Source organism: Pan troglodytes, chromosome 4 (genome assembly GCF_028858775.2).
Source record: "Pan troglodytes isolate AG18354 chromosome 4, NHGRI_mPanTro3-v2.0_pri, whole genome shotgun sequence".
In the NCBI taxonomy this organism is placed as follows: Eukaryota; Metazoa; Chordata; class Mammalia; order Primates; family Hominidae; genus Pan; species Pan troglodytes.
In genome coordinates, this window is record NC_072402.2 from 2248825 (window position 1) to 2268091 (window position 19267).

The 19267-nt window shown below is 46.4% G+C and overlaps 1 protein-coding gene across 14 annotated transcripts in view; it reads right to left on the reverse strand.

Annotated features, from left to right (window-relative positions):
- The window catches only part of LOC750856 (succinate dehydrogenase [ubiquinone] flavoprotein subunit, mitochondrial), a 52442-nt gene extending 33453 nt beyond the window's left edge, over positions 1-18989 (reverse strand). The window contains exons 1-9 of one of the 14 annotated variants that reach the window (XR_010157118.1): positions 18813-18952; positions 17532-17703; positions 16186-16368; positions 13593-13711; positions 11305-11454; positions 4008-4612; positions 1647-2048; positions 1280-1472; positions 915-1045 (exon numbers count right to left, since the gene is read on the reverse strand). Coding sequence is in view for 11 of the 14 variants with exons in the window: in XM_063811068.1 (XP_063667138.1) it covers positions 915-1045; positions 1280-1388 (240 nt within the window). In the remaining 3 variants the exon portion in view is untranslated. Of the gene's footprint in view, positions 1-914; positions 1046-1279; positions 6284-11304; positions 11455-13592; positions 13712-16185; positions 16369-17531; positions 17704-18425; positions 18734-18812 lie in introns of those variants that run through there. The other 13 variants (XM_063811068.1, XM_063811057.1, XM_063811067.1 and 10 more) reach the window with 13 other exon arrangements.
- Between the last annotated feature and the right edge of the window lie 278 nt (positions 18990-19267).

Sequence of the window (19267 nt, forward strand, 5' to 3'; positions counted from 1 at the left end):
AGCAGTGATCACAGCCATTAGCATATTCTAGTGGAGGGTAAATCAGTAAAATTTCATGGTGAATAAAAATGATTTTCCCATTCACCATGTTCAGCTGACTGGAAAGGCTGCCACCAGCCACCCACACACGGTCCTGAACCAGCCTGTGCACCTGCCTTGTGGAGCCTTTGTCCTTTTGCTGATGTGGTTTATCCTGAACTTGCATTTGCACCCCAAGCTTCCCTTTCTGTTGTTTTTTGCTATCATATGTAAAAAACTCTTACCAGGCAGAATCCAACACGTGTGCTCTGCACAAAAATCAGTTCATCTGAAGAACAAGTGACCACAGGGCAGGCTCTATAATACCTTTTCCAAACCACAGGGCAGTGGTTTACTCGTTAATAAACTGGCATTTCCTCCACAGGGCAAGTTTGAAATGGCTTACTCGTTAATAAACTGGCATTTCCTCCACAGGGCAGGTTTGAAATGGTGGCTTACTCGTTATTTAATAAACTGGCATTTCCTCCACAGGGCAGGCTTGAAACGGTGGCTTACTCGTTATTTAATAAACTGGTATTTCCTCCACAGAGCAGGCTTGAAATGGTGGCTTACTCGTTATTTAATAAACTGGCATTTACTTCCTGGTCTTGCCACTCTAGCTGCACTTCTAACCTTGGCCTTCTAACAGCAAAGCACATTGGCTTGGAGATGCCACTGCTGGCATCAGTGGATGCCGACCCAAAGCAAGGAAAAGGTCACAGTGATCCAGAAGATGGCGAGAACCCAGGGATCAAAGTTACCAGGGGGAAAAAGGGATTTTTTGGATTTACTTTTGGGGCAATGAAATAAAATGCAGAGAAAATGCAGGGGTGGGGCTGAGTCCCACCAGGTGGCAGGAAAAGGCAGGTGCAGGTGGGCGTGGTGAGAAGGCCGACCTTGTAGCCTTCCCTGGCGTGCGTGCCCCGTGACTCCTTCCGCGCCTCTGCTCCGTAGATGGTCTGCAGCGCACACAGCATCAGGTTCTGCAGCTCCAGGGTCTCCACCAGGTCCGTGTTCCAGACCATTCCTGGGGACACAAAAAGTTCCATCAGGGGCAGGTGGGACCCAGTCACATGGGCCCTCCGAGCTGTCAGCCTGGGCCTGCTAGTCCATGGAGTCACTGGTTGTGGCTTTATAGCTGTGGGCCAGGACCCATCCAGACAGCAAGCACGGAACTAAGTCAGCACTGACGGGACAGACACCAGCCCACCCTGCAGAAGGCAGGGCCCAACAGTGTGCACAGAGCCCACTGTCTGCTCACCCCGGTCGAACGTCTTCAGGTGCTTTAGGTCTCCGTAGAGCTTGCTGATTTTCCCACAACCTTCTTGCAACACGCTTCCCACACGGAACACGGCAGCATGATTTTGCATTTAATATTTTGATATTACAAAATATTATTTGTAAACTTTTAATCCATAGAAGCAGCCATACCAAGAACTGCTTAATTTTTAGACCTGTTGTTTTGCATTTCATTTAAAAGTTAAGTAAATTAAACAGAAAAATTAGGAAATTCAGACTATGAGTTTATTACTCTGAACTTAAAAATGAAGTTTTGACTAAAGCTTCTGAATAAATGTTTCTATTACATACACATCTTAGACCCACACACATCCTTTCCAGCGGGATACAGCCAGGGTCCAGGATGCCAAGCAGACTGCCTGTGAGGCACCATGTTCCATACAGCTCCACGGCCAACCAGACAGCGCTGCCTCCCCACACCCCTGGCGGGACTCCTGACGCGGGGTCTAGTGGTGAACGTGACACAAGCCAGCAGCCCTGTGGTGATACACACTAGGAGGAGCTGAGCAGAGCCCTGGTGATGGTGGTGTTGGAGCCGCACGTCTTCAAGGAGAGGGAGGGGCGTGGGTGGCTGGGGCCCTAGGCCCATCTGGCTACTGTCTTCTGCCTATCTTGTAGAAGCTCCTTGTACACTGAGTTCCTTCATAGTTTTACTGTGATGAGACACGTGCTATGCAGTGGACCTGAAGTTTACTTAGGTATGCTGGGAACTAGGCGTCAGCTTTTGCTTTCTGTGGGACAGACAGGCACCACCTCAGTGATCCCTCCTCCTCCTTGCTTCTCCCTCTAACTGTGCTTTGTTCCACTGACCCTAATTGTCTCTTCCTCTACCAATGCACCTTCATGGTTTAATTTGGAAATTTCATCTGATTTTCCTTAGACTCATACATAATCGTAACACTGTAATGCACATCAACCTAATGATTTTTCAGGAAGAACAAATGAAAAAAATTGCATCTCAGAATCTAGTATTACATTCTTTCATGTCCATTAGCAGCCACGTTTTCATATCCTTTTTTTTCATATTTCTGGTTACATTATTTCAAGGCATTTTTAATTTTTTGTTTAAAATATGAATGAGGTATTTACTGATGTCTGAGCAGATTACTGCTTGCACATTGCAAAGCTACTGATTTTTAGATACAAATCTCTTACCCAGACACCTTACTACATTCTCGTTTTGTTTCTGTTAGTTTTTCAGTTTATTCCCTGGGAATTGTTTGGAAATTCTATCTGTAAATAATGACAATTGTATCTATTCCTTTTCAATATTTACTGCTGAGACCAGCTCGGTTGTGGAGACCCTAACCCAGTGGTGCTAGAGGAATTAAAGACACACACACAGAAATACAGCATGTGAAGTGGGAAATCAGGGGTCTCACAGCCTTCAGAGCTGAGAGCCTTGAACAGAGATTTACCCACATATTTATTGACAGCAAGCCAGTCATAAGATTTACTAAAAGTATTCCTACAGGAAACAAAGGGACGGGCTCTGGCTAGTTATCTGCAGCAGGAGCATGTCCTTAAGGCACAGATCACTCATGCTATTGTTTGTGGTTTAAGAACGCCTTAAACGGTTTTCCACCCTGGGTGGGCCAGGTGTCCCTTGCCCTCATTCCAGTAAACTGACAACCTTCCAGCATGGGCGTCATGGCCATCAAGAGCATGTCACAGTGCTGCAGAGATTTTGTTTATGGCCAGTTTTGGAGCCAGTTTATGGCCACATTGGGGGGCCTGTTCCCAACATGTCCCCTTTGTTTTGCAAAGCGATAAAAGCAAAGGCAGCTTTGTCATGGTGGGCTACTTCTTGCAGAGTCAGGATCCACATCTGCAGACTATACAAAGACAACACAGATTAAAAGCACAATCTTCATTGAAATCACAGAGCTTCCAAGTGTTTTTATCCATTTTAATGGGTTACCAGCTGCTAATCTGTCTGCAGCTCCTTCAAGCACTCCAGTTCCTGGCATTAAGGTCAGGTGTGCTGGGATGCTTCAAATATCTGTTCTTTCAATTTTGCAATATCCAAAGACAAGTTTGTAGAGTGTCCTTCTCGATGCTTTTTTATTCTTTCCCAAATTTTGATCTTATTAAGAGCTATTAACAGTTTCCACAAATCCTTATGTTTAGCTCCTACAAAGGGCCATATCATTTGAGGTTGAGGTGCCACTACACCGCCATGGTTCCAGATAATAGGAACTCTTGCCATATTTCTTATCATTTCTACCATCTGACCATTTTGTTCAGACCAATTGAACATAGTGGGGCCGTGGCACACAGACTGAGAGATGCAATTCAAGCTAAACATCCCCGTAGGGGATCAATCAATAATGATTCCATAGGAATTGTTGCCAGCACCCCTGCCTGTTCTGCAATGCAATCTTCCCAAACATGTACGTTCATTTTCTCTGACTGGGTCCAATCCTGTTTACAGATAGGTTTTTGAGGGCGGTATGCCTCAATTATAGGAGCAGATTTATCATGGTAAATACTGAGATCAGAAAGCATGTGTAACTGTGTCATAGAGTGATAACATCCAGGCATTCTTGCCAGCCAAGATTGATAAATATGCCCAATAAGTATAATTGTTCTCTGTGTCAGCCCTTGTTGAAGGAATACTCATGGCAATGGTGATCACCACTATCATAGCTACCATTAAATTACTCATTTTGACTGGCTGTCCCACTTACCTCAGGTTTTCTTCTGCCATCTGTGACAGCTTCTTGATCTGACCTCAGGTGGGTGGCTGTGTTTGACGGGTGTTGCTCGTGACAGTTGGGGTCCTCCTCAGCATCAGTCTTGACATGGCTGCAACTGGGGGGGTCCTCGGGATCCTCCCGGAATCTCTTCCTCAGCATTCGCTCATGATAAGGTTTCAGGTGTCTTGATGGTTCAGTCCTGGAGAAACATAAGCATAACCTCTACCCCAAGTTATTATTTTACCTATTTCCCAACTTTCTGTTATCAGGTCTCTCCACCAAACCAGTTGTTCTGCTTCTGTCTTTGCAGCTGGTTTCTGTAGATGCTGTTCAGCTGCTGATAAGATCCGGCCTTTAGGCAGGCTCAAAAAATTTAAAGTTAATAATGCGATTCAATTGCTTATGGGGTGTCCTGTAGTACCTGTTTTCCCCCTTTTGCTTCTGCAACTGCTGTTTCAGGGAGAGATTCATTCTTTCCACTATGGCTTGTCCTTCAGAATTATATGGGATATCAGTAATGTGTTTAATATTCCGTATAGAGAAAAATGTAGCTAGAGCTTGAGAATTAGGTTCCAATCTTCAAGGATTAACTCCTCCTGTAAAAGATGAGGAATGCACCATTTGGCAAGTTGGGCATCGCTGGATAATAGCTTTAGCTTCTTTCCGGGTACTGCTGTATCTGCGTTTGAGACCAGAGGCATTAACACGGGTTAAATTGTGAAAGTGTCTAGCATTAGATATTGCAGTAGCAACTAGGCGATCAGCCATTTGATTCCCTGCAGTCAAAGGTCCTGGAAGAGGTGTATGAGCCCTAATGTGAGTGATGTAAAAAGGGTGCATTCTACTCCTAACTGCTGTTTGCAATTGGATAAATAAAGTCATCAGTTGTTCATCTGTATGAAATCGTAACTCAGCATTTTCAATTAATTGTGTCGAATGAACCATGTATGAAGAACCAGAAATCACATTAATAGGCATATTAAAAGCAGTCAATACCTCAATTACAGCTACAAGCTCCGTTTTTTGAGCTGAAGCATAGGGTGTCTGGAAAACTTTACCTTTCGAGCCAGAGTAAGAAGCTTTACCATTACTAGACCCATCTGTAAAAACATTCTCCGCACTTTCAATTGGTTTAGTTATTTTAGGGAGAATACAATTAGTTAATTTCAAAAATTGAAACAGTTTCATTTTAGGAAAATGATTATCGAGAATACCCACAAAGTCAGCTAAATGGGTTTGCCAAGTAAGACTATTTATAAAATCTTGCTGTATTTGTGCCTTCGTGAGAGGGACAATTTTTTCAGGATCATATCCATGTAATTTAACAATCCGAGTTCTCCCATTTCCTATCATAGTAGCAATTTGATCCAAATGAGGAGTTAGAGTCCATGAATTAGTATGTGGAAGAAAAAGCCATTCTACAAGATCTTGCTCTTGAACAATAACACCAGTAGCTGAATGTGGAGTTGGAAAAATTAGCAAATCTAGAGTCTTCTCTGGATCTATTCTATTTATTTGGGCTTTATGGACTTGCTTTTAGATCAGCTGCAGCTCGAGTCTTCTCTGGATCTATTCTATTGATTTGGGCTTTATGGCCTTGCTTTTCAATCAGCTGCAGCTCGAGTCTTCTCTGGATCAATTCTATTCATTTGGGCTTTATGGCCTTGCTTTTCGATCAGCTGCAGCTCGAGTTTTCTCTGCATCTATTCTATTGATTTGAGTTTTATGGCCTTGCTTTTCGATCAGCTGCAGCTGGAGTCTTCTCTGGATCTATTCCATTTATTTGGGCTTTATGGCCTTGCTTTTTGATCAGCTGCAGCTCGAGTCTTCTCTGGATCTATTCTATTTATTTGGGCTTTATGGCCTTGCTTTTCGATCAGCTGCAGCTCGAGTCTTCTCTGGATCGATTCTATTGATTTGAGCTTTATGGCCTTGCTTTTCAATGAGCTGCAGCTCGAGTCTTCTCTGGATCGATTCTATTGATTTGGGCTTTATGGCCTTGCTTTTTGATCAGCTGCAGCTTGAGTCTTCTCTGCATCGATTCTATTGATTTGGGCTTTATGTCCTTGCTTTTCAATGAGCTGCAGCTCGAGTCTTCTCTGGATCGATTCTATTGATTTGGGCTTTATGTCCTTGCTTTTTGATCAACTGCAGCTTGAGTCTTCTCTGCATCAATTCTATTGATTTGGGCTTTATGTCCTTGCTTTTTGATGAGCTGCAGCTCGAGTCTTCTCTGGATCGTTTCTATTTATTTGGGCTTTATGGCCTTGCTTTTCGATCAGCTGCAGCTCGAGTCTTCTCTGGATCGATTCTATTTATTTGGGCTTTATGGACTTGCTTTTCGATTAGCTGCAGCTTGAGTCTTCTCTGCATCGATTCTATTTATTTGGGCTTTATGGACTTGCTTTTCGATTAGCTGCAGCTTGAGTCTTCTCTGCATCGATTCTATTTATTTGGGCTTTATGGCCTTGCTTTTCGATCAGCTGCAGCTCGAGTCTTCTCTGGATCGATTCTATTTATTTGGGCTTTATGGACTTGCTTTTCGATCAGCTGCAGCTCGAGTCTTCTCTGGATCAATTCTATTTATTTGGGCTTTATGGACTTGCTTTTCGATCAGCTGCAGCTCGAGTCTTCTCTGGATCGATTCTATTTATTTGGGCTTTATGGACTTGCTTTTCGATCAGCTGCAGCTCGAGTCTTCTCTGGATCGATTCTATTGATTTGAGCTTTATGGCCTTGCTTTTCAATGAGCTGCAGCTCGAGTCTTCTCTGGATCGATTCTATTGATTTGAGCTTTATGGCCTTGCTTTTCAATGAGCTGCAGTTCGAGTCTTCTCTGGATCGATTCTATTGATTTGGGCTTTATGGCCTTGCTTTTTGATCAGCTGCAGCTTGAGTCTTCTCTGCATCGATTCTATTTATTTGGGCTTTATGTCCTTGCTTTTTGATGAGCTGCAGCTCGAGTCTTCTCTGGATCGTTTCTATTTATTTGGGCTTTATGGCCTTGCTTTTCCATCAGCTGCAGCTTGAGTCTTCTCTGCATCGATTCTATTTATTTGGGCTTTATGGCCTTGCTTTTCAATGAGCTGCAGCTCGAGTCTTCTCTGGATCGATTCTATTGATTTGGGCTTTATGGCCTTGCTTTTCGATCAGCTGCAGCTTGAGTCTTCTCTGCATCGATTCTATTTATTTGGGCTTTATGGCCTTGCTTTTCAATGAGCTGCAGCTCGAGTCTTCTCTGGATCGATTCTATTGATTTGGGCTTTATGTCCTTGCTTTTTGATCAACTGCAGCTCGAGTCTTCTCTGCATCAATTCTATTGATTTGGGCTTTATGTCCTTGCTTTTTGATGAGCTGCAGCTCGAGTCTTCTCTGGATCGATTCTATTTATTTGGGCTTTATGGCCTTGCTTTTCGATCAGCTGCAGCTCGAGTCTTCTCTGGATCGATTCTATTTATTTGGGCTTTATGGACTTGCTTTTCGATCAGCTGCAGCTCGAGTCTTCTCTGGATCAATTCTATTTATTTGGGCTTTATGGACTTGCTTTTCGATCAGCTGCAGCTCGAGTCTTCTCTGGATCGATTCTATTTATTTGGGCTTTATGGACTTGCTTTTCGATTAGCTGCAGCTCTGCCTCAGCCTCTCTTGTTAATTACCAAGGGCTGGTGAGACTAGGATCTCCTCTAAGGATAGAAAATAGATTACTCATGACATAGGTAGGAATGCCTAGAGCAGGGTGTATCCAGTTAATGTCCCCTAGTAATTTTTGAAAGTCATTTAATGTTTTCAATTGATCCCTACATATGGCTACTTTCTGTGGCACAATGGTAGTGTCATTTACTAAGGTTCCCAAGTAGGAGTAAGGAGTAGTAATCTGAATTTTGTCAGGAGCTATAATTTAACCAGCACCAGAAATTGAATTTTGCAAGTGATCATAACACTGGAGTAATATTTCTCGAGTAGGGGCAGCACAAAGTATATCATCCATATAATGAATAATGTAACACTGTGAAAACGTTTTACGAGGAGGTTCAATTGCTTGCCCTACACAAATCTGGCAAATCGTTGGACTGTTTAACATGCCTTGTGGCAACACTTTCCAATGAAAACGCTTAGCAGGCTGCAGGTTGTTTACTGCAGGAATTGTAAATGCAAACCGTTCACAGTCTTGCTCAGCTAAGGGGATAGTAAAGAAACAGTCTTTTAAATCTATGACTATTAAAGGCCAATTTTTTGGAATCATAGCAGGAGAAGGCAATCCTGGCTGTAATGTCCCCATAGGTTGTATAACTGAATTAATGGCTCTTAAGTCAGTTAACATTCTCCATTTACCTGATTTTTTCTTAATTACGAAAACTGAAGAATTCCAAGGGGAAAATGTTGGAGCTATGTGTCCCTTTTCTAATTGTTCATTAACTAAGTCCTCTAAAGCCTCCAGTTTCTCTTTACTCAGCGGCCATTGTTCTATCCAAATTGGCTTATATGTTAACCATTTTAAAGGTATAGGTTCTGGAAGCTTAACAATGGCTGCCATCAAGAATAATATCCTAAACCTTGGCAGGAACTGTCTTTCCACTTGAAGTGGTTCTTTCAAACCTTGCAAATTTTTTCCTAGTCCCATACCAGGGACATACCCCATTTCATGCATCATATGCTGACTTTGAGGGCTATATAATTGCTCTGGAATTAGAACTTGTGCTCCCCATTGTTGTAATAAATCTCTTCCCCATAAATTTATAGGTACAGAAGTTATAATTGGTTGAATAGTCCCAGGTTGTCCATTGGGCCCTTCACAATGGAAATATAACTACTTTGATATACTTCAGGGGCTTTACCAACTCCAACTATGTTAAATTGAGCAGGTTAAATTGGCCACGCGGATGGCCAGTGCTGTAGAGAAATGATTGAAATGTCCGCTCCTGCATCTACCAAACCTTAAATTTCTTTCCCTGAATAGTTATTTCACAGGTAGGACGTTTATCAGTAATTTGATTCACCCAATAAGCTGCTTTGCTTTGTATATTTGTACTTCCTCCTGTTCGTTTCGTTTCACTTTTCCCCATTTCCACATATGGCACAATCAGGAGCTGTGCTATATGCTCTCTTGGCTCTGTTTTCCAGGGAACAGAAGTAAATATAACACTTTTGAGTTTCCCCATTGTAATCTGAATCAATGACTCCTGTGTGTATTTGTACTCCTTTTAAACTTAAACTAAACCTTCCTAAAAGTAATCTTATTGTCCCCGCTGGCAAGGGTCCACAGACTCCTGCTGGGACCTTTGGTGGGGGTTCCCCAGGCAGAAGTCTCACAGCTAATGTGCAGCATAAATCTACTGTGGCACTACCAGCTGTGGTGGGGAACAGACATTGTACAGGGGTGAGGGAATGGCCTGAGCCGGAAATGCCCCAGTTTGGAACGGGACCCAGGACGGGCCCCTCATGGCGTTTCCCAAAATCAGGTTCCCATCTTTATCAAACTTAGAGTGACACTGATTAGCCCAACGTTTTCCTTTTTTACATTTTGGACATATTTCAGGCTCAGCAGTTTTCTTTTTTCCCCTATCTGGCAGCCTGACTCACTCATTTTTTCTACGTTCTTGTTTAGTATGACCATGCTTCCCACAGTTAAAACAAGCTCCAGGCAACAAAGGATTTTCTTTATCCACTCTCAGTCCTGCCATTGCCTGTACCAACAAAGTCGCTTTATGCATATTACCTCCGATACCGTCACAGGCCTTGATATAATCAACTAAGTGTGCTTTCCCTCTGATAGGTCACAGAGCAGCCTGGTGATCGGGATTAGCATTGTCGAAAGCTGATAACTGCAGCACTATATCCTGAGCAGCCGAATCTGCGATCACCTTTTTAAGAGACTCCTGTAACCGAGCTATAAAATCTGCGTACGGTTCTTTTGGTCCCTGTTTTACTGCACTAAAGGAAGGGTATTGTTCTCCACCTGAAGTGATTTTTTCCCAAGCTCTAATGCACACTCCTCTAAGCTGTTCTACGGCATCATCCTGCACAACCACTTGTGCATCTAAACCAGCCCAGCCGCTGACCCCCAAAAGTTGGTCTGCAGTTATATTAATTTGAGGTTGGGCCTGGGCGCTGCAAGTAGGCTGAATGGAAGCTTCACCTGCCCACCAAGTTTTACATTGTAAGAACTGAGCAGGAGTTAGACAAGCTCAAGTAAGAGCGTCCAAGTCAGTAGGAATCATCCGACTGGAAACAACAACATTCTTTAACAGTCCTGTTACAAAATGAGAACCTGGTCCATATTGATTGATAGCCTGTTTAAACTCCTTAAGTAATTTAAAGGGAAAAGGCTCAAATGTAGCTGTAATATTTCCCTGTTGATCTGCGGGGTGTATTCTAACAGGGAACTGCCAAGCCTCTAAATCACCCTCTCATCTAGCTTGCTGAATTCCTGCCTGAATAGAACTGAGAGGGGTCGCTCAAGGTGCTGCTCAGACAGTCACTGGAGCAACTACTTTTCGCCCACTGTCCTCTGGAAAAGAAAGATCTGGAGGGTCAGGCCACTCTTTTTCTTCAAAATAAGGAGGGGGTGCAGAAGGGTAGGGATGAACCTCTCCCTCCTTTGCCGCTTTAGCTTTAGTTGGCAAACAAACCTGCTCTGTAATTTCTTCTGTTACTTCGTTATACTCTCCTTCCTCCTTATTATTAGCGTGAAAAGGTTCCAAGGTGGAACGAACCAGAGCCCACACGTCCCATTGTTACCCTGATGCTTCCGAGCTCCCCTTCTTACTCACCACGGGGACTGCGTAAGAGTACTCAGGTGTCCCCCAGCTTAGAACCAGAGCCCACACATGTCCCATTGTTACCCTGATGCTTCCGAGCTCCCCTTCTTACTCACCACGGGGACTGCGTAAGAGTACTCAGGTGTCCTCCAGCTTAGAACCAGAGCCCACACGTGTCCCATTGTTACCCTGATGTTTCCGAGCTCCCCTTCTTACTCACCACGGGGACTGTGTAAGAGTACTCAGTGTCCTCCAGCTTAGAACCAGAGCCCACACGTGTCCCATTGTTACCCTGATGCTTCCGAGCTCCCCTTCTTACTCACCACAGGGACTGTGTAAGAGTACTCAGGTGTCCCCCAGCTTAGAACCAGAGCCCACACGTGTCCCATTGTTACCCTGATGTTTCCGAGCTCCCCTTCTTACTCACCATGGGGACTGTGTAAGAGTACTCAGTGTCCTCCAGCTTAGAACCAGAGCCCACACGTGTCCCATTGTTACCCTGATGCTTCTGAGCTCCCCTTCTTACTCACCATGGGGACTGCGTAAGGGTACTCGGTGTCCTCCAGCTTAGTTCCAAGTTTTCTGTCGCTCTGGTGACCCTTCAACCTGGATTCGAGCCCCCATGTATGGGCGCCACTTGCTGAGACCAGCTCGGTTGTGGAGACCCTAACCCAGCGGCGCTAGAGGAATTAAAGACACACACACAGAAATATAGGATGTAGAGTGGGAAATCAGGGGTCTCACAGCCTTCAGAGTTGAGAGCCTTGAACAGAGATTTACCCACATATTTATTGATAGCAAGCCAGTCATAAGATTTACTAAAAGTATTCCTTACGGGAAACAAAGGGATGGGCTCTGGCTAGTTATCTGCAGCAGGAGCATGTCCTTAAGGCACAGATGGCTCATGCTATTGTTTGTGGTTTAAGAATGCCTTAAGCAGTTTTCCGCCCTGGGTGGGCCAGGTGTTCCTTGCCCTCATTCTGGTAAACTGACAACCTTCCAGCGTGGGCATCATGGCCATCAAGAGCATGTCACTGTGCTGCAGAGATTTTGTTGTTATGGCCAGTTTTGAGCCAGTTTATGGCCACATTTGGGGCCCTGTTCCCAACAATTTACCTCATTTCTTTTTTTGCTTCTTACTATTAATGGCCGGAGTCAGCAGAAAAATCCCTTCCCCCAACGAAACACATTTCCACAAGTACAGGAAGCTCTGTTTGTTCAGTGCGAACTCCAGCATCTCATGGAGCCTGGGATACAGCAGGCACCAAGAGGCAACTTGTATGGTGGGAATGCTTCTAGTATTCTCACTTCAAACTATCTCATGGATTTGCCATTTCTGTATCCGAAGGCATGTTCCCATTCTCTAATGCAATGGTTCCTTCTTTCCCAGCTGGCCTTCAACCCTACAAAAGTACTGCAGGGCATCACTCAGCCTTCTGTGCCTTAGTCATGCTGTTCTTCTCACTGTTCCACAAAGCCTCCCTCAAGCCCAGCCTCAGTTGAAGACTGAAGGGCACAGGCCTCTGAAAATGTGAGCAGGGAACCTGTTCTCTTGTGTCTAACACCAAATGCCTTTCAGAATAGGACTAAAGCAATAGACTTCTTTTTAGAAAATATGCAGAAATCCTTGCAAATAGTAGACAAGAGATCTCATTCATGGACAAGAATCCTTGTTATTAGAGGAATTCAGTTTCTTAGACTGACTATATATCAGGTTCTCCACAGCCCCATGGCTAATGGCTGCCATACTGGATGGCAAACACTCGGAACATTTCCATCATCACAGACAGTCCTACTGGACCGACTCCCAGCAGCACAGGCCACAGATCAGTTTCCACCCGCCGCCCACTCTCCCTCTCTTCCGAGTATATTTAGGGCCAGCAACAGGTCCAGCTTAAAGACATTTCCGAGCTGCTGGAAGCCAGGCATGATGACATGATCAATATCCGGGCCTGAGATGTAAGCACCAGTGTTGTGTTGAACTCCAGGAAACCTGCTAAGAGAAAGCTGCCCTGCTGGGGACTGAGCTTCTCTGGCGGTCCTGCAGTTCCCTCTCCTCCACGCTGTGACTCATCCATGACAGCCAGCAATGGTCAGGTCACGGAGGTCACACCCAAGCACACACGAGTGAACCACAGAAGGCTGTCCTGGATGCTAAGCAGTCACTAATTCTGCCCTAGCCTGCTGACCTTCTATGTGGAAAAGAAGTGCACTTCTGTATAGTTCAGGCCTCCTGGTCTCTTTCATATTCTTGATACAGTGAGGAGTACGTCCTACCGCTGTTTACCTCCAGATACTGGTGCAGCCTTGTGTATTTATCGCAGCACTAGTCACAACAGCAAAGTCATGGAATCAACCTAAGTGCCCATCAACGGACGACTGGATGAAGAAAATGTGGTACATATATACCATGAAATACTACTCGGCCATAAAAAAAGAACGCAATCATGTCTTCTGCAGCCACACGGATGGAACAGGAGGTCACTATCCTAAGTGAAGTGACTCAGAAGGTCAAGTGTCACACATTCTCACTTGGAAACAGGAGCTGAACGGTGAGTACACATGGACACATGGAGTGGAGTAGCAGAGACTGGGGGCTCCAAAAAGCAGGAGGGGTGGGGTTGAACAATTACCTACTGGGTACAACACACACGACTTGGGTGACGGGTACATGAAAAGCCCAGACTCCACCACATCCCGGTACATCCACACAAAACTGCACCTGCATCCCCCTAGATCTAGTTTTAAGAAAACAAAACCAGTGCAGGGCCAGGTATGCAGCCCACCTGCTCACTCCAGAGCGAGTCCAGGCTCTTACCTTCTGCATGCTGAGTCGCAGTTCTGATGTTCTTATGCTTCCATCAGCAAATCTCAATTTGTCAAGATTCATGACAGATTCTTCCCCAGCGTTTGGTTTAATTGGAGGGACTTTGTCTCCTAAAACAAAAAAAAAGCTAGAATTTAACTTTTGAAAACTGTTTTAAAAAACCAAATGGATTTAGAATGACACAGAAACATGTAGCACAGCCGCTCAAGGAGCTTGGAAACTGTGTAAGTCTCCTGAGCTAACACACTGCCAGCCCACCCTACGTCTGAGACCATCTGTTGAGTTGGGGCCAATTTTAAAGAACATAAAGGCAAAATTGTTGGCACATGGTAGATATCCATTAAGTGATCTTAGAGTGAATAAACTAGAAATCATCTCTAAAATTAAAAAATTAAATGTAGGCCGGGTGTGGTGGCTCACGCCTGTAATCCCAGCACTTTACAAGGCTGAGGTAGGTGGATCACTTGAGGTCAGGAATTCAAGAGCAGCCTGGCCAATGTGGCAAAACCTCATTTCTACTAAAAACACAAAAATTATCTGGGTATGGTGGTGCGCGCCAATAAACCCAGCTACTCAGGAGGCTGAGGCATGAGAACTGCTTGAACCCGAAAGGTGGAGGTTGCAGTGAGCCGAGACTGCGCCACTGCACTCCAGCCTGGGCAACAGAGTGAGACCCTGTCTTAAAAAAAAAAAAAATTAAATGTATACAAATGTATATATATTAAGTGTATATAAGTGTCACTCCACTAAGGGAAAAAAAAGACACCTTCCAGATGGTGGTCCCGAGGGGCCGGCCACCCCACTGTCCTTCGCATCAAGGGGAGGAAGGTGGCTGCTGTGTGCGTGAAAGTCACCTGCTGATTTGGACTCTTGTGTGCTCTCACCTATACTTCAAGATTTGCAATTTTTTTTTTTTTTTTTTGAGATGGACTCTGTAGCCCAGGCTGGAGTGCAGTGGCACCATCTCGGCTCACTGCAACCTCCACCTCCTCGTTCAAGCAATCCTCCTGCCTCAGCCTCCGGAGTAGCTGGGACTACAGGAGTACACCACCATACCTGGCTAATTTTTGTATTTTCAGTAGAGATGGGTTTCACCATGTTGGCCAGGCTGGTCTCGAACTCCTGACCTCAGGTGAACCACCTGCCTCGGCCTCCCAAAGTGCTGGTATCACATGTGTGAGCCACTGTGCACGGCCAAGATTTGCAACTCTTGTGTTTCTAAGATGTCTTGAAAAAAATTTTAAAGTTTTTTTTTATAACATTATATATATTTTCTTCAACAGGTAACACATGCAGGAGGTAGGATGTATGAAATGCAGGAGTCAAACGGGCCCCGCCCCACCCACCACCTCTCCCCGGGCCCAGGCTGTGGGTCTCTTGAGGGTCTGCACCACCTCTCCCCGGGCCCAGGCTGTGGGTCTCTTGAGGGTCTGCTCAAATGCTTCTAGGCTCGCTGGTGTTTCTCTTCCTTTTGATAACAATGCTTTAAAAATTGATCATTCAGTAAAATTGACTTTTTTCTTTAGGTGGACAGTTCTACAATTTATTTTTTCTTTTTTTTGAGACAGTGTCTCCTCCCTCTCTTGCCCAGGCTGGAGTGCAGTGGTGTGATCTTGGCTCACTGCAACCTCTGCCTTCCAGGCTCCAGCAATTCTCCAACCTCAGCCTCCCAAGTAGCTGGGACTACTACACAGGTGTGAGCCACCATGCCCAGATAATTTTTGTATTTTTGGTAGAGACGGGGTTTCACCATGTTGCCCAAGCTGGTCTCGAACTCCTGAGCTCAAGCAATCTGCCTGTCTCGGTCTCCCAAAGTGGTGGGATTATAGGCATGAGCCACTGCACCCAGCCTCAGTTCTACCAATTTTAACATATGTATAGACGCATGTAACTACTTCGGGAGGCTGAGACAGGAGGACCTCTTGAGGCCAGGAGTTCAAGACCATCCTGGGCAACACAGGGAGACCCTATCCCAATGAAACATTTTAAAAAATTAGCCAGGTGTGGTGGCGTGCACCTGATCGTACCACTGCACTCCAGCCTGGGCAACAGAGGGAGACTATCTCTAAAAAAAAAAACAAAAAAACACATATATATGTGTATATATATGTGTTTTTTTTTTTTGCAGGGGGGCTTGGGGGAGAATAGTGATGCTACAACCATTTTTTCTTTCCTTTTCATTTTTAAAAATTAAAGCATAAAGATACAGTAAAATAAACTCATCATTTTTAGTGTAGGGTTTTTCAAATTTTGACACACACAGAGTTGTGTCTGTATCAGCACAATCAGGAAACAGCCTCTGGCAACCAGCAATCCCTTTTCTTCCCTAGATGTGCCTTTTCCAGAATGTCGTATCAACAGAACCACAGGCGTGCAGCCTTTTGAGTCTGACTCCACAGCATTCTGGTGAGATGCTGCATGCGTGAGCGGTTTCTCAGATGTAAAGTATAGGGTATTCTTACAAAATGTTCTTTTTTGCATTTTCAAAGAAAGAGCAGCTCAAAATTTCTACATTGCTCTGAGAGAAGTGGTATCGGTCCCCACTGCGACAAAGTGCAGGGCTATGGAGTGAGACAAGCACTACCTGTGGCGTCAGGAACGATGGACCTGAACTCCGCCTTCGCCGATGATCAGCTTCGCCGATGATCAGCAACGGCTGGGGATGAGACGCCAGCTCTGCGTGTGCTGGCCTCCCGAGCGGTGGTCAGATCCAGAGACAGAGTGTCTGAAGTAAGCTACCCTTTTAATACTATCTGCACCTTTCTAACTACAGATACAAAAGGGGACACGTTTATAAGTTACGGCCGTGCTAGTTTTTATTTCACTTGAATCCATACAAAAAGCACCTGTTGTATAAAAACAGCAGAAATGATGCTAACAGTTAACACCAGAGAAAGCTAACGGGAAGAACTTGGGCCTGGGGTCCCACCATCCTTGCCACACAAACATCCACCAGTGCCTCATCCACCTCACACTGTTCTGAGCACACGAGGCTGGATAACCACCGTGAAGATCTCTGGAGGTGGGAGCGATGCTCACTGCCCCGTTCTTAGTGCACGTAAGACTCACACTCCCACACGTGGTATTTCCTTTACTGCACATTATTTGACGCTATCATGAAAAGAAAACCAGCAAGTGAAATCCAATCTGTCCGTAAAGGGTGGGAATCCTGTTCACTGTAAGTCATCCCTTCTCCTCTAATAGAGGCTAGCTGTACTTTGTTTTTAGAATGGCCTAAATTACTTTTCTAAGTACCAAGAAGTCACATATTCATTCATGCCAACTATTTAAAATATTTCATTGCAAATCAGTGATTTTTATCAGGCAAGTAAAAATAACAACTTCCTAATAGTGCTTTTTCTAAGCAGAACATAACGACTGCAAAATAATTTTAAAAAAAAAAGTAACCCCAAAAATGTCACCTTAACTGTGAAGATCCCCAACCAGCCTCTATCTAGTCTCAACATTACCACCATATAATTTCTGGATTTCTCAGTTTAATCACTTCTGGGGGAAAAACCCAGACTACCTCTATATGATCACTAAGCAAATTTCCAGTAACAAGTCAAGGCTTTGTAACCTGGCTGGGTGCAGTGGCTCATGCCTGTAATCCCGATACTTTGGGAAGCTGAGGCAGGACTGTTTGAGTCTAGGAGTTCAAGACCAGCCTGGGCAATATTGTGAGACCCTGTCTCTATAAAATAAATTTTTGTTAAATTAGCCGGGTGTGGTGGTGCACATCTGTAGTCCCAGCTACTTGGGACTCTGAAGGTTGAGGTGTTGAGGACTGCTTGAGCCCGGGAGGTTGAGGCTGCTATGACTGTGCCACTGCACTCCAGCCTGGGCTGACCCTTTCTCAAAAAAAAGAAAAAAGACTTTCTAACTTCCTGCGCCTTCTCAAATAGTCTGGCTCCTGAAGAAAACACTTACCAGGCCTGCATGACTCTTCGATGCTCAGGGCACATGCCCGACCAAAGACAACCAAGTCCAAGAGCGAGTTTGCCCCGAGCCGATTGGCACCATGTACCGAGGCACAGGCGGCCTCCCCACAGGCGTACAGGCCGGGCACAACCTTATCCTGGCCATTCACGTGCCTCAGGACCTGTGGAAAGGAAGATTTCAGGTGAAATGTCAAGGTGCTCATGCCTCCACCAGCCCACCTTCCCCAATAGGGTGTCTGTGCTGCAGGTCAGAGAGAGAGGGAAGTAGGCCCGGCGTGGTGGCTCACACCTGTAATCTCAGCACTTTGGGAGGCTGAGGCGGGCGATCACCTGAGGTCAGGGGTTCAAGACCTGTCTGGCTAACATGGTGAAACCCCATCTCTACTAAAAATACAAAAATTAGCGGGGCATAATGGCGGGTGCCTGTAATCCCAGCTACTAGGGAGGCTGAGGCAGAAAAATCACTTGAACTTGGGAGGCAGAGGTTGCAGTGAGCCGAGATCGCGCCACTGCTCTCCAGCCGAAGCGACAGAGTGAGACCCCACCTCCAAGAAAAAAAAAAAAGGGAAGTAAAGACCGTATCTAAGAGGGAAGTAAGGACCATAGCTACTCTTCTTCAGAGAGTAGCTTCCGAAGGTATCCCCCAGTTTTCCCTCTGCCCCTGAGCACCTGCTGTTACAAGCAGGTCAGAGGACCTCCAATGTCAGCATCTGCGACTGTCCCCCGTGTCCCATGTTCCCGGGGCCCTCACCACCTGTGCTCCGGCTCAGACCCAGGAGCACGGCAGGTGGAGGAACATCAGCAGGGGAGACTGATATTCCAGACTCTTCCACTCGCTGTTCACCTCTTCATCTACACAGGGAAAGTAACAGCTTCCACCCACCTCGCCCAACAAGGAGCCCTGGTGACCTTGGGCAGACACGACTCCTCCCCGAGTCCACCCGCCAGGCACTGAGGCGAGGGGCTACCTCAGCCCAGGAGGTCTCCGGACCCCAGGCCCGGACCAAGGCGGCGGAGGGGACACCCAGCAAGCCCGCGGGGTCGTGACCTTCACCGGGCTACCTGCTAAGGACCGAGCTCCCCGGACCCCCGAGTCCGCCCCACGGCTCCCCCTTGCACTGGCGCATGGCTCTCCCAGCCCCTTCCCGATCCCGGGACAGGGGGCGCAGGGACCTGGCGCCCGCTCCGCTCGGGCCCGCTGGGGACCGTCCCGCTCCTACCGCCGCCTCGGCCCCCGCCTGCCCCGCCCCGGTCCGCGGCACGGACTCACCGCCCTGGCCAGCGCCAGGCGCAGAGCGCTCAGCAGCCGCGACAGGACCCAGACCCCCATGCCTGTAGTCGCCTCCGCGCAGTCCCGCCAGTCCCCGCGCAGACCACGCCTGCGCACCACACCGGGGTCGAGCTTTGGGTGGCAGGAACCGCGGGGGCGGGGGGAGGGGGATGCCGCGCCTGCGCACGGGGTCAAGCGGGGCCATAGGGGAGGCGCCTCGCCTGCACAAAGCGCACCTGCGCACGGTGGCGCTGTGGGGATACGGAGGTCCCGCGCTCCCCGACCGATGTAGGGCGGGCCCTATTCCGGGGAGGTGTTGGGCACCAACATTTTTAAAGCCCCGTGGGTGGTTCCCTGGGATCGCCCAGACCGAGAGGGCCCGAACGACCAGATTGCAGGGAATGGGGTCAGAGGGGCGGCGCTCGTCCGCGGAGGCGGGCGGGAGCGGCCACGGG